This window comes from Choloepus didactylus, chromosome 10 (assembly GCF_015220235.1).
Source record: "Choloepus didactylus isolate mChoDid1 chromosome 10, mChoDid1.pri, whole genome shotgun sequence".
In the NCBI taxonomy this organism is placed as follows: Eukaryota; Metazoa; Chordata; class Mammalia; order Pilosa; family Megalonychidae; genus Choloepus; species Choloepus didactylus.
The window spans coordinates 44,189,796-44,205,044 of record NC_051316.1 but is presented as its reverse complement, the minus strand read 5'-3'; the positions used below and the strand labels follow the sequence as shown (position 1 = coordinate 44,205,044).

Here is a 15,249-nt window from a genome sequence, read left to right as displayed (position 1 = left end):
CTTGCAGGAAGCTGAGTGGTGAGAAGGAGGGACTATAGATGTCTAGCACCGACTTTCAGTATGTTTATATTGCTAGATATAAAGAATTCCTAAATATAAAGAATTCCTAATTAGGTACCATACATGACAGTGCTTTGTAGGAAATGTTTATAGAAATGTAAGGCATTATAATTATTACATTGCTTATTACTACTGGTCCCCCCAAAATCCCTGTCCAAGTATGAAGGATCCTCCACCCTTGACTTTTTTTCCCTTCCTTTGGCTTTTGTTCGCTGTTCAGTCAGGCAAAAAATACATTTGAGAGTTTTGGCCTTTATTGGAGTACTATGGTTTCAGAAGCCCAGGCTTCTGAAGGTAAGAACCAGGTGTTTCTTTTTTAATATAGCCATATAAAAGATACCCTTCTAAAAAAAGAGGGGAAAAGGTCACTCATAATCCCATTAATTCAACTCATTCATTTTTCATTATATATATTCCCTTCTGGTTTTATTACACAGGCATTCACATTTTATTTTACAGAGGTGTAATTATGTTACTACATCAATATACATCAATTTTATTTTTCTTTTTTCACTTAATATTACATTGGATACTTTATTTCATTCTTGACAGTATCACATGTAGAATGTCGATTAGAAGTTTTGATTCATGTTCTACGAATCCACCATATTTAGGAGGTAATTGGAAAACAGCTAAAAAGAAAGATTGGAATAAAGTATATTTTAAATTTTTGATTCAAATGTCTATAAAGCCTACTATCCTCCTTACCACAATACTGCCTTAAGCAGTTCTTTTGGGAAAAAAAACTTTCAATTCTGAATTAATCAAGTATTATAATAGCTGAAATTTGCATTTTATCAGCAGATAAAAAATATCACAATGAAATATTTTAGAACAGCATCTCTCCAATTTTTCTAATATAGGAATCTCATTTTTTAATGTATAACTATTGCATTTTTTTCTAGAAGCGTTTTAATTGTATCATGCAAGTTTAATATGTGGCCTACAAAAGGAAATAAAGAGGGAGTAAAATAATTTCAAGTCCATCTGGCTTCATATGAAAGAACCAGCTGTGGTTTACTAGTTTTTAGCTCACTGACATTTGTAAAGATACTATGCTTTAATTCCTGTTTTGTTTTTTTTCTTTCTCTTTTTAAACTCTAATGTCAAGTGGGTCATTTCCAGGCTAAGGTGTTTGCTTCCTTCCTTAGCATTACTCATTGAATGATTCCGTCATCTCTAAAAAATCTATTTAGAGATGCGGTAGTAGACAACTGCCTTCTTTCTTTATACTGCACCCTGCAAATTGTAACTCAAAACCTAATTCCAAATATATCCACGAATTGTTACATTTTTTGATTACTGGATTTTTGGGGAGTAGATTATTATAGTGCAACATTACATTTATGGTATTTGAATATGTTGCCTATTTTAAAACAAAGCAACAAGATAAAAGCCTACCCATCTCTAATTAAAATAACTATTTTGATACTTTTATCAGTGTTTACTACAGCAATGTACACTGCTGGCCATTTCCCAAGGATTAGAGTTACCATTCAATTTGCATCATGTTGGTATGCACAAAAGCCAAGTTATCATACACGAGCTTTCTGGGGCTACTCTAGCCAAGGTTAAAAATTGGTATGAGCCATTACATAGGGGTGCACCTATGAGATTTTCATATTACAGTAGAAGGGTAAGGGAATATATTCAACAGTTCAATCTCTTCATTTCAAGTGAGAAAGCTGAGGCCCTGAGAGGTGACTTGCCCAACATCACAAATCTAATTAGTAGTTTCTGCTAAGAAGGCAGCCTAGATCTGATTGACAATTTGATTTTCTTCTCCGTCATACTGCCCGCTACATGTTGCAGGGCAAGCAATAGTCTGAGTAGGCAGGGGAAATCTGAATCGAATATAAAATCTTAGTTAAAGGGACTTTACTTACTACAACTACGTTTCACTTCCATTTAAGTCTGTAATTTCTTCAGCACATCCATGACAGATGTCATTCAACTTCTGTTCTGCCTTCAGTGGTAAGATACTCATTAATCCTTTTCCTTCATGGACAATTAACTATAAAGTTCCTTCTTACATTGAACTCTAATCTTCCATATTGTGATTTTCACCTTATAGTCCTCGTTCTGCTCTGAAAGCCAAAAAGAATAAATTGTACATGTCTCTCATTATTTGAAGACAGCTGTTGTTCCTTAGTCACATAATCCTTTAGCTAGTCTTTGTATTTGGGTTTATGGGAATCTTTCCAACTTGATAAAATCACCCTGGCATTTACTCTAATTTGTGAATAGCCTTTCATTTCACCCTGATATGAAATTAATATTGCAGATGTAGTCTGACTACATTTCCCTAACTACCTTGCTAGCCTCATCCCCATGTCAAGCTTTCCCTTAGGCCTCTGGGCCTTCTTATATTTCAAATGTACTATCCTTTTCTAGGCTTCCACATCCTGTTCCCCCAGCCAGGAATGTTTCTGCTGGACCACCTTGGTGTAGACAGTTCTAAGTTATCTTTCAAAGCTCAGTTCAAATACCACTTCTACACGGGACTCTTCCTTGCCCTACTTGCCAACCTCCCCTCCCAATAGTACCTTTTGCCTATTATAAGATCTGCAAATATCCTTTGGCCCTTATCAAAATAGTAAAAATATTTGTGCAATGAGATGTCTGTCTTCTCAGCTACACTGTGAAGTCTATGAAGAAACCATCTATGTCTATATTCTTTACCACTATAGCCTCAGCACCCAGCATAGGGTTTTGCATGATTTAGACATTCAATAAATACATGCTTAATGAATGCTAAATTAGTATGACCAATATTTAGATTTTCTGAGGGGTTCAAAGAAGACATTTAACTAAATCCTGGATTGTATGTTGTACAAAGGAGGAAATGTACAGGCCCCAAGACAATCTTTAAAAGGAAAAACCTATCCAAAAGAAAGCAGTGATAAAATTTAGAAAACTATAGAACTATGTCCTATAAAGATGAACAGTAATTTTTTCCACACTTTTTGGTGGGGGTTGAGGAGCGTGGAAGAAGGCAAACAAGCAAAGCTGAGTAGTACATTTGTTGTTTTACTGTTAATTTGACACATCTGAACCGAAGCATTCACAATACTTGATATACTTTGAAGAGAATCATATATTATAGTCTTAGACATAACCACAGAACAAGCAGAACAATTAAAACTACATAAGGCCTTAAAATATATCCACAGTGTGTATTATTTCAATATTCATTCATTTACAAATTAGACTACATACCATTAATTTTATTTTTATTTTTCATTCATTGTTTTATTCAGGCAGGATTCATTAAAGGAAAGGCAACTTAGTTTGTGTGTGTGTGTGTGTGTGTTTATTTTTTACTATATTGGTTAATATAAAAGTCATGAATGTAATGTTTCCTTTTCTCTTGTATCCAGGAGTGAATCCATGAAATTCTCAGATAGTAGTAATTGAAAACAATAGGTCCTATTCCTAAAAATAGCCAATGTGAACCTGCAAAGGGACCAAACAGCCAGCCTGTTTGTGGTCCTGAAGAACAACTAAATGGACTTTCAAGTTTTCATATAATTAAGAGTACTGGAATTCTATGGGATTAGTCTAAGTTTAAAACAACATTGCATACAAAATCATTCTTGAAGCTCTAAATACCTTTTAAATAACTAAAATGAAAATTTTAAGTAGTTGCCTCACAGTACCAAACTTACAAATCAAAAGTCGTTAAAATTCAGTGTTGTCATGACTTCTCATTTACAAGGTAACTAGCTGGTAAATTAACAGATGGCATAAAAATTAAGACTTACATCATTTTTTATTTTAAAAGGAGAAAATGTATGATAACCAGAGACTACAGAAAATTCAATGTATTTTACAATAAAATAATTGTTTAAACCTCTATCCCTGTACAACAGGGTTTAGGTCAATTCTAGTGAACTTGCATGTTTTCATTTTCATATTGTTTTTTACAGTTTATATTACGAGTACTTAAACTGTTTTAGATTTACAGATTTTTTTTAAGAGAATGATATTACATTTATATACCACGATAAGATTTAGTACAGTGAGATGTTTAAAAATATTTATAAATTTGTTTCTGATATGCAAAAGCATTTGGCAATACTTTTACAGCATTTGATTTTATAGAATTAAAATTTCATACAGTACTCATCTTGATGTTTAAAAAAAATTCACAGAAAAAATATAAATTACACAGCCTGACTGCATGATACTGTTATTTCCAGTTTCTAGTTCTGGTAATTAAAACCTTCATTAAGTCTGTTAACAAATCATTACCTGTACATTTATGAAGGCAACTGACATGATTTGCAAACAAAACCTTCAGGTTTTATGTTATTTACCAAGGAGTGCAGTTCAGCAAGGAAAGAAAACCCAGTATGCAAATTTACAGAATATTTTACAAATTTACCAGTTCCTGTGACACGAACTGTTTCAATCTTTCAAGGTATTGTCCATAAAGTTCCACATCATTGTGACCTGCTCCCTCAACCCACAGAGGCTCCACAGGTCTTTGGCAACGCTCAAACAATGCAAGGCCATGTGAAAAGTCAATGACTTCATCTTCAGTCCCATGAATTATTAATACTGGGGAGGTTATCTTAGAGATTTTGTCAATGCTGCAGGGAAAAGAAAGGGGGAAAAAACAACAAATTAACTATATGAAGCAACATAAAGCAAAATTTCCTGTGCTAAAGAGATAATTTGAACAGAACTGTCTTTGATTCAGTCCAGAAGGGACAGATAACACTTGGATTTCTTTCTGAGGAGGTTCATACATGCAACAGCTACTGTCACCCTATTACCCCTTTCTACAATGTTGAGAAATTAAGCTTCAAGGAGGGGAGGAAATAAGGACCATCTCAGCATAATTTTCATTATGCGCTAACTCCATCCCTCTCTACGCTTGTAACATTTCTTTTTCCCTCCTAGTCCCCTACTATAATGACAGTAAAATATTCGTTTTTGTTTTAGGGCATAAAGTCACAAAAACAGGAGCTGGGAAGTAGATGGATGTCTGAGATAACTGACTAGATGGAAAGGAGAAAACACAATTCTAAGCAGGTAAAACATACAGGCCAGAAACCCAATTTATACCATGGATACTCCAGAAGGCTAAGGAATTGACATGGGGATGAAGGCAGTGATTGAAATATACAGGACTTGATCAAAGTCTATAAAATAATTAGGTCCTTTACCCCAGGTCCCTGCTTTTTGCAGGTGGGTAACTGCCCTCCCCAAAGGCAGAATACCAGAAGGCCTGTGGACTAGGGGATTGCCAGATACATTTAGGGCAAAGTTATCAGAGACCAAGTAAACATAATCATACCAGCTGCTATGAACCCACTTTACCTAGCTGGCTCCAATATGCTGGCAGCCAGGCCTTCATACCCCAAGGGGTAGTTTTGGAAAGAGCCTTCTTTGGAGAATACACCTGCTTTAAAAGGAAAGATTTGTAAATACTGACATGGGGGTAGTGCTCCCCAACTAATTGGCTTAGATCACTCTATAGTGAAGCTCGCAGTCAACAAGCCTTTAATCACTGGCTTCAGAACAGCTTCAGTCCCTCATTCTTACATATGAGCAGACAACAAAGAATTATCAGACATCAAAGGAAAACACTTTGAATATACGACAGAGACCAAAACTATTTAAAAAATGTAACTTGGAGGAAACAGAAACTACATGGAAAATAAACCTTAAAAACAAATCATAAAAACAACTCTTAAAAAACCCTTAGAGAAGACACTATAACCATAAAATGAGAATGGAATTTTGACCTTTAAAAGCATAACAGAAATGAAAAACCTGGTTGAACAGTAACGAGAGTTTGGAAACTCCCTCAGAAAGTACAGCAAAAGAGACTGAATATAAACAGAGAGTAGATAAGGATATTGGAGGGCCAATATCCAAATAATGACAGTTTCAGAAAGTGAAAACAAAATGGAAAGGAAGAATCATCAATGAAATACTTTAAGGCTGCATTTGGTGAGAAAAAATGCTTGAGTATTATTTGTCGTCAGAAAGATGTTCAATGGTAGAGGAGTTAAAACTTAAATAAAAAAATAAAAAGACATTTATGATATTTTCAAATAGTTTATTGTCAGTGTTACACTCTCTGCTGGTGGGCCAGAAATGAAAGAGAGGGCGGGACACAGACATAAACTGGCAATCTCATCATCCCAAATACCTCCCTACCATTCCCACCATTCAGCTGGGATGGAAGCAGTATAATGAATTATCAAAAAGAAAAAACACAAAACAAAAGAAAAACTCAAAACCTCCTACAGTCTGCTCTAGTGATAACATCATATGCTCCTATAGGTTTCCGTATTAAAGTGACCCCTTACTGGCTAATGATGAAAAAAATTGGTTTTGAAATGATCTGTGCTGTTCTTATAAAGAACCAAGTGACGGCTTGGCCTTTGGCCCATCTATCATTCCCCCCAAATCCTTTGTATGGCTGTCAACTGGGGAAGGAAAATAAGACTGAAATTTGACAACTTCTCCCTTCTTTACTTTGAGAAAAATAGGCCCTTAATTTTCTCCAACTATGAAGAGGTGAGAACTACCATCCTGTCTTGAGAAGCATGAAAGAGAAATAGTAGCCTCTCTTTCAAATCTAATACTGTATGCTCATAATACAGTGGGGGGCAATACTTATTCTAGAGTTCATTTAAGACTCAACTTTTTTGCAATTTACTTCTTTTGTAAATTAGACATCATTACTTAGATATCATTTGCTCACTCCTCACTCACTTATACACATGTACTGAATGGCACCATCATCCATTCGTAGCTCAAGTCAGTAACCAGGGAGTAATATTTCAGTTCTTCTTTAGTATTCCACATTCAGTCTGATATTCAGTTCTGTCAATTTTATTTCTCAAATTCATTTCTTATCTCCAATACTAGTGCCACCGTCTGGGTATAAGGCCCCCAGCACTTTTCACCTGGATTACTACAGCTCTAACATTTCAGCCTACTGACTGGTCTTCTGCCACCATCCTCTTCACCAATCAATTTTTTACAATTTCTATATTTGTAAAACAGAAGTTCATGGTGGACTGGACTGCATCACGAATACCTTAAGCAATGGGAAAAAAAAATGACCTCAAGAAATTTATGGAATTAAACCATTTTCAATATTGTTACTTACTTTGGGAATGCATCAAAACAGTAGGTCTTCTTGGTATCAGGAAAAGCGACTCGCATTCCCGAGGTCAAAGGAGAATGAAGAATAACAGCAGCACTCTCATACCGAGCAGCAAGATCCACAGAAGGTACTGTCCCTATACTTTGGCCATATATAATCACATTTTCAGGGCGAATGCCGTATCTACGAAGTTCAGATGTTTAAAAAAATTGTTGGGTTAGTATGAAATGTTCAATTATTCCTAAGGATGTGATCTTAGAATAAGACAATATTAACTAAATTTTATTTACAATTTAAGTGTCTAAATCATCACTACCATATTTCATGCTAAAATAAATATATTTTCACTGTATTTGCTAAAATAAATTCTATATTTTCACTGTATTTGCTATAATAAATTCTATATTTTCACCTATTTCATCTGTTTCAATTTTGTCTTTTAGAAAAATAACTGCTGAGGTTTTTAAAAAATTTCAATCTTAAGAAATGAATTTATTAAATCAGAAAATTAGTAATTCAACCTAGAATATTTCTAAGTATGGAATACTTATATCAACAATATTTTGATGGATTTTTATTTTCCATTCAATGTCACACGTTCTTTATTTTTTCAGAAATCAAAAGTGGCTCATTCTATTTTCTGAAATTGGTCCTATCGATCAGATGCTACATATAGTAAAGACATGGAATGAATAAAATATATTATAGTTTTAGTCAAGAAGAAATTACAGAAATTACTATTTTTCTTGAAATTTGCCTTTGCTAACTCTTAGTGATTGAAAAGATGAACAGATGAATGAGAATTCCAAATGCCATATAGTTCAGTTAATTATGAATAGATTTCACACTAAAATCAAGTGTACTGTTTTATTCTTTAAAAAACTGCTACAGATTTAATATATGAACTCATCGACTCAATATTTACTGGCTATATACTATGTTCCAGGCACTGTCACTTGTCTACAGTTTTACTGTCCCAACTGTAAATTACTCCAATTATAGGTGAGGTGCTACAGGAGCTAATCAATGTGCGGTTAAGGGTTATAGTGACATTAAATAAGCCTTTCCATTTCAGAAGGCAGACAGAAGTTGCTTCTGGCTGCTAAGGGCCATATGCACAATAGACCTAGTCTTTTAGAAAGGTGACAGAGCTTTCTAAGAATCTCAACGTTCATCAGCAAAGAGGCAAGGCAAACTGCCCATATGTTCCCCTCCAGGGGCAACTATTTGAGCTATCGAGAGAGTGACACACCTCCCACAGTTTCTTCCAATCAGTCCTACAAGCAACTGGATACATCCCAGTGATGGGGTTCCATCTACTCCAGACTGGCTCTAGCAGAGACAGCTACCAGTTAAGCATCAGTTACTCAAAACAATAATGGAATTTCAGAATAGCATGAGTTAGAAAGGACTCTAGAGACTAATATAGTCCAGCTGCTTACTGAGCAGATGTTCAAAGTCAGAGTAAGTTAATGACAGACCTATAAGTAGAATCCAGGTATCCTGACTCCTAGTCCAGTGCTTTTTCCAGAGCACAGATAATGAGCTCAAGGACTGTGGGGAAAATATGCATATTGAAAACCAGCCCTTTATTCTCTGCTGTTTCATCAGAGGGTCAGAAACTGGGGTCATTATAAGTGTTTAATTTTCCTGAAAAGGAGATTATTCAAGTAATAAATTTATTCAAGTTCATTATTTCTTATTTCTCTCTTTCTGATGACTTAAACCATAATTTTTGACTTTTATCGGGTGAAGGAAATGAAAAGCAAAAATTTTAATTACAAAACTGGAAAGGATCTTAGAGGATCATTAACTCAAATTCTTTATTAAACAGATGGAGGCCCAGAGAAGTTAAATACATTTCTCAAGATTACAAAAGTTTACTAATTCTTTCAGCTCTATTTAGGGCTCAACATGAGAGAAAAAAATAAGCCTGAAATTCTGTGGCAAAATAATATTGGGGTTATTTAGGAATTTATTTATTCTGCTTTTGTTTCTCATTAATACTGATCACCAAGTGTGATAAAAAAAAGATTAATCAAGACTGGAAATCATTTTGTAAATCTCAAGACAAAAAAATAAGAAAAAACAATAAAGCTGACAACTTAAAGAAGGGAATTTTTACATGGACATAAAACACTGAACTGGACACAAAACACTGAACTGGACACAAGATATGTTTTGTTTGAATAAGTTATCCTTTTGCCCTACTAGAAACACTAATAAATGAAGACTATCTGCTTTAACTCAGTACCCTTTAAAACCATATTATTCCACCCAAGCGTATACTTTTAACAAGGTAAACTCTTTGGTATGTGAAGTATATCTCAATAAAGCTGTTCTTACAAAAAATTATCATACTTCACTGACATTTATTATCCTACATTTAACAGGCTGACTGAAAAGTGATACTCATTTTCTTTTAAAGGCTTAATTGGACTGACATCAATATTCCTGAAAGCAGATTTTGACTTTGGTTACTTAAAAAAGTTTTTAAATTTATAAGTAATCAATGATTACTACTACTCTGCCCATGAACTTTTTACTTACATTCTATTTTTTTCTTACTCCTCAGATTTTTTCTGATATGTTTTCATATCATTCCAATTGATTTAACGATACTGTTTATACAGACCTTTGCTATGAAAAGATTACATTATAGATCTTAGAAAGATAATTAAGTTATACTATGATATTGGTTAGCTAAATCACTGTTTTCTCTCATTCTGTAGAAATGTTTCAAATCTCAACATTTTTATATCACACTCCAATAAGAAAGCTTATAAAACCAAATATCTGTCATTGAATTTAAATTTAAAAAAGTCACAAAGGCACACAAAGCTGAAGTGTCTAAAAATTTGTTTTGGTCTTATACAAAATTTAAAATTGCAATCTAAAAGCTTAACTATTTCATAGGTGTATATTAGTAAATGTATTCTCTATTTAAAGTTCAAGACATGTTACAAAAACAGCTTTTATTCTATTGACTTTCACAAGTGTGAAAAAATAATTCCAAATCACTGTTTACCTTGTCCTAAGAGCAAGCCAAGCAGCTTCAATGTCTGCATAGAGGTTCTTCTCTGTTGGTTTCCCAGAACTTGCACCATATCCAGAATAATCATATGAAAATATATTACAATTAATCCGTGATCCCAGTCCTATGTAAAAGCTGCTCATCTGACCAAGATCAACAGCATTTCCATGTGAGAAGAGTAAAGTGTATTTGGCATTGGGTGAGCAACGCACAAACATACAGGCAATTCTGTTGCCTTTACTGGTTCTAGTCATGAAACACTCAATAGCATCTTTTTCTCTGGAAGAATATTGCCAGTCTGCTCTTTCTGATAGATGTAAAGTCCAGCGGCTTCCACTTTCATCACACATCAGTGTGTAAGTTGGATCAGGTGGCAAAAATGCTAATTTTGAAGCAATTTTTCCTGGACAAGGTGGGCAGCAGAAGAGGCAACATAGCTCACTAAATGAAAGATTATTCATCTTCTGAAAAAGAAAAGGAAATAGCAAATGTTTTAATCACTGATTGTGGATTCTGCATTCTTATACACTAAAAGGTTAAAACAAACACAAGGGTAAATTTTATGGTGGTCAGAGCCTACTAATATTATTTCAAGTATCCTTCCCAAATAGATTTTTCTTGGAATCTTTCTAGACATACTATAAATGCTGGGATGAAGCAAATATCCCTGACAAGAGACAGACTTAAATACTACACAGCATGTTTCAAACGGCAGTGATTATTATCTCATAAAACTTTACAAGATGAACAATAATACACAGCATACAGATAGTATTTGCTATTTTGTCACAAATAACACAGAAGGTATGAAATATCTTTAGTGTGGTATGGAATTTTTGTGTAACCCAGTGAAAATTCTCAGAATTCTACGGGAAGGTTGGGATTCAACATGATACATAGTAAAGTACAATAAGAACAGCCAACACTAACTTATTAGTATTTGTCAGGTGTTATGCTAAGAGTTCAATTTGTATTACCTTGTTTAATCCTCAAATCAACCCTGTAATTTGTTTATATGATTATTCCAATAGATTAGGAAGCCCACCTGAGAAAAGAAATTTCCACAAGGTGAGGTAGTGGTGGAGCCAGGATTTGATGCCAGGCTCAATCACTGTGATACATCAATGCTCTACACTGCGACAAGGGCTCAGAACATTTGTCTCAGGAGCCTATCATTTCAGCCACGGTGTCAGTGGTCCAATAGCCTAAAAAACACAAAAATCTAAGTATGTGTGTGTATAATTATTGCCCAAACTAAAAAGGCTATATATAATATAAAATCCACTATGGAAAAAGGGTAAAATCTATTAAAGGTAAAATTTTCTACATGTTTAGATGGGACAGAGTGCAGGTTTTGAAAGCAGAGACAGCTGGGCTGGAATCTTAGCTCTACCACTTATTAGCTGTGTGCCCGTGGACAAATTATTAACCATGTTGATGCTCATGTTCTTCATATGTAAAATGAGGACAATACTTTTACTTAACAGTGGTTGTAAAGATTAAATACAATGATATAGGTAAGGCATATATTACCGTGAGGGCCAGTTGGCACACTCAAAAGTGGTCCACTTTCTCCTATGTTCTTTTCATTAACATCTTAAAAGTATTTACCTCATATTAACTCAGCAACAAAAATAAAGTAATACTTGTTTTCCCTACCAGCTTTCCTTCTATCTTGTCCTTTCTCTTATTTCTCTCCTATTTCTTTTTACCAGAAGTAGACCACTGCTTAGTTCCAGGAAAAAGGCTTTCAAAACAGAGGCTTAGAAGAACCCAATTTTCTCCAAATAATCTAAGTAAAAGGATAGGGAAAAATGTACATGATTATATGAAAAAAAAAGAAAAAGAGAAGAAATCACATTAAAGCGTGATTGACGCAAAAATATTTGGAAAGAAATGCCCTCTTTGCTCACTACTGAATCAAAATATATTCTACAGTGTTCACTACAATTGTGTTCACGTTAATTTCCCAGTGTAAATTAATTAGGTAGAAAGAAGCAGTAGAAACAGCAAAGGCAGAGAAAAAACAAGAGTAGCTATGACATAAAAGACTTTACAGGATGAGTAGGGGAAGGGCAGATAAGTATCTCTTGGATATTGGGAAACTTACTTGCCATCCTACCTTTATTCCCTTTTCAGCCTTCAAAACAAAATATAACCTGGATAACCTAATGTCTTAGCCTGGTTGGGGCAAGAATTAGAACAGAAATGAAAATTAAGCATCACCTCTAGTACTAACTCTGATACTGGCTCCCTGAATTGTGCTGAGGATTCTGAGGACATGCCTAGGCTTAGCAGGCAAAGAATGTAGGATATATTAGCAATGACTGCTACAGAATTTGACTATAAATTTACTATTCTGGTCGGGACAATAAAGGACCTGGTAAAGATGATTTGGCAGGGAAGACAGTGCAGAGTGCATTCCAGAGAAGATGAACTACAGAAAGAAGATGAGGTAGAAGGTACAATACATCAATGCCATCTGTTTAAATAATCTGTTTAAATCATTTGTTTAAATAAACAAATTACCTTACGTATTATTGACTGCAACCTAATCAAGAACAGCAGCCTATTAAAATCTCAATTAATAAGTAAACACTAGATAGCAAGATTAAGTTCCTATAATTTACCACATGAACATGAAGATTTTTACAAACCATATTAAAGTAGTTTTGAAATAAATCTGGCTGACTGAACATGTATAATGCTGCAGAGATGCTTCTAGGGATGAACACCAAAGGAGAGAAGCAGAAAGGAGAAATGCCAAGGTCTAGTCTACTGAAAAGACAACCTAACCTTCTCACTAGCGACAGAAGAAAGTATTCCCACCTCCACTGCCCCTAGCCCATATAACTGGGGCCCAGTTAATGAAAAGAACTTGAAAATTTTAACTTTCCTCATAATATGCCTGTGCTGAGTGCAAAGGTCAGCAACAAAGACTTGCTTAAAAATTTTTTAACAACTGACACAGGTTCTAGGAAGGCTGGCTTGTCTCACTAGGCTAATAATATCATTGGGATTTTGGTATTACCCACTTTAGCCTTAAGGATAACCAAGTAGCAAATTATATGTAGGAACAAATTTTGGTGATTTTGGTAAGTGACTACTTACTTACATTACAATATATTACATTGGAAGTAGAACATAATATAAATTTTATTTAAAAAAACAATCTAATAAGGGCTCATTATACTCCTCCCTCTCCTTTGCTATAAGTTTGAAAAATTTCACTATAATAAATATAGGCAAAATGAATAAATGTCAGCTTTACTATGGTCTGAAATGAGCAAGTTACTGAGAGAAAACATTCTTGGTAAAAATATCTTTAAAAATCACTGAAATATCTTGTTAAAATTAGATAATTTTTAATCCAATTTGTTTTATAAAACTTATCTGAATAAAAATACTAGTTACTTGTTAACAAAAACAGGTTTGCACACAACACACACACACAATTTTAAGGCTGGCAAAAATCAGTTGTGATATAAAGCATTTCCTTATCTTCTGCCCATGATGAGGTGAATACCTTTCAGGAAAGTACGTCCTGGAAAAGAGTAGTACTCACTGGTAGAAATACAGGAAGGTTCTTTGAGGGACAGAGCTGCCCGGTGACAGAATAGTGGTGATACAACATAAACAAGGAAAGGTCCAGGGCAGATTTTAACACTCTTGAGTGTTTCTACCCTGGACTCCTGAAATTCTCCAGAAGGAGCACAAGCTAGGGTCTAGGTTATCACTACTACTCCCCGCCCCAACCATGTATTCCCAGACAAGGCAGTGAATAATCATCCTAGGAGAAAAATAACAGACATCTGGAAGTAACCAAAACCACAAAAGAGAGAAGCAGAATTTCTGGACCAGACAAACAAGAAGTTCAAATAAGTTATAATAAATTCTTAAAAAGACAAAGAGAAGAATAATTGAATATGAAGCAGGAAGAAGTGTCATAAAGAAAAACTCAACTAGAAGTCCCTAGCATAAAAAAAGTAATAGCTGAAATAACTCAACAATGGTTTGTGTAGAACTGAAGAACACATTAAAGTGAGCTGAAAGATCACGTTGAGGAATTCCCAAATATGGAACAGGGCGGGGGGAAGGGTAGGGAAGGAGAAGGATGAAGAGATAGAAAATAGAAAATAGAGCAGATGAGGAGAATTAGAAATATCAATACCCATACTACAAAAGTTCCAGTAAAAAAAAGTATAAGACTATCTAATAATTTCTCAGAATTAAAGATAAAAAAAACTCAGATTGAAAATAGCTCAGAGTATTTTAAAAAAAAAACCCTCACAGCTAAATACTATATAATAAAAATTAAAAACATCAGAAACAAAAATCTGAAATTTTCAAAAAAGGAAAACAGATTACCTACAAAGGAATAAGAATCAGATGAACATCTGACTTTTCAACAAAGATATCTGCAGGTATAACAAAGCTTAAAAGGTTTACCAAACCAAGACCATCTTTTAAAAACTGCAGCAAGGAAGGAGATAAATTTGAGAGATTCTATTAGATATTTGAGATATGAGATATAAAAGAGAATAGTTAATAATTTTGTATAAATAAACAATGAAGAAAAAAAAAGGGGAGCAGTGAAATATATTCTTAACAATCCAGAATCAAAATTGGAGAATATAAATACAGACAGGATTAGGGAAGAGACAGAGCATTTAAGGAATGAAAATGTGCTTAGGCACTTAGCCTGTTCAGAATTATAAGCTGAAAACATGGAAGAGAAATGTTAATTAACATAGTATGGCTCTTAATAAGTCAGGTATTAACACCAGAGAAGTTAGTTTATAGGATACACCTAAAGTAGTTATAGTTATTAATTGCTTTGAATACATTTATCAGAGTGTCCAACTCCAGAAGACAGTAAGCACAAAGACACAAGAAAATTTTTTTTTAAAAAGATAGCAACAAAACAGAGAACAAAAAGCAACAGAGAAATTAACAGAATTAAAAGCTGATTCTTAGTAAAGGCTCTCACTACCACTAACAGCAACTAGCATTATTGTCAGGC

At 34.2% G+C, this 15,249-nt stretch overlaps 1 protein-coding gene across 8 annotated transcripts in view; it reads right to left on the bottom strand.

The window, feature by feature from the left end:
* Nucleotides 1-290: 290 nt before the first annotated feature.
* The window catches only part of ABHD17B (abhydrolase domain containing 17B, depalmitoylase), a 55,063-nt gene continuing 40,104 nt past the window's right edge, over nucleotides 291-15,249 (bottom strand). For 4 of the 8 annotated variants that reach the window (XM_037797164.1, XM_037797163.1, XM_037797165.1 and 1 more), the window contains 5 exons: nucleotides 11,272-11,431; nucleotides 10,221-10,690; nucleotides 7,196-7,375; nucleotides 4,448-4,655; nucleotides 291-2,147 (listed from right to left, as the gene is read on the bottom strand). In XM_037797164.1, coding sequence (XP_037653092.1) covers nucleotides 2,124-2,147; nucleotides 4,448-4,655; nucleotides 7,196-7,375; nucleotides 10,221-10,687 — 879 coding nt within the window. In that variant the 5' untranslated portion in view covers nucleotides 10,688-10,690; nucleotides 11,272-11,431 and the 3' untranslated portion in view covers nucleotides 291-2,123. The remainder of the gene's footprint in view (nucleotides 2,148-4,447; nucleotides 4,656-7,195; nucleotides 7,376-10,220; nucleotides 10,691-11,271; nucleotides 11,432-15,249) is intronic. The other 4 variants (XM_037797167.1, XM_037797168.1, XR_005210618.1 and 1 more) reach the window with 3 other exon arrangements.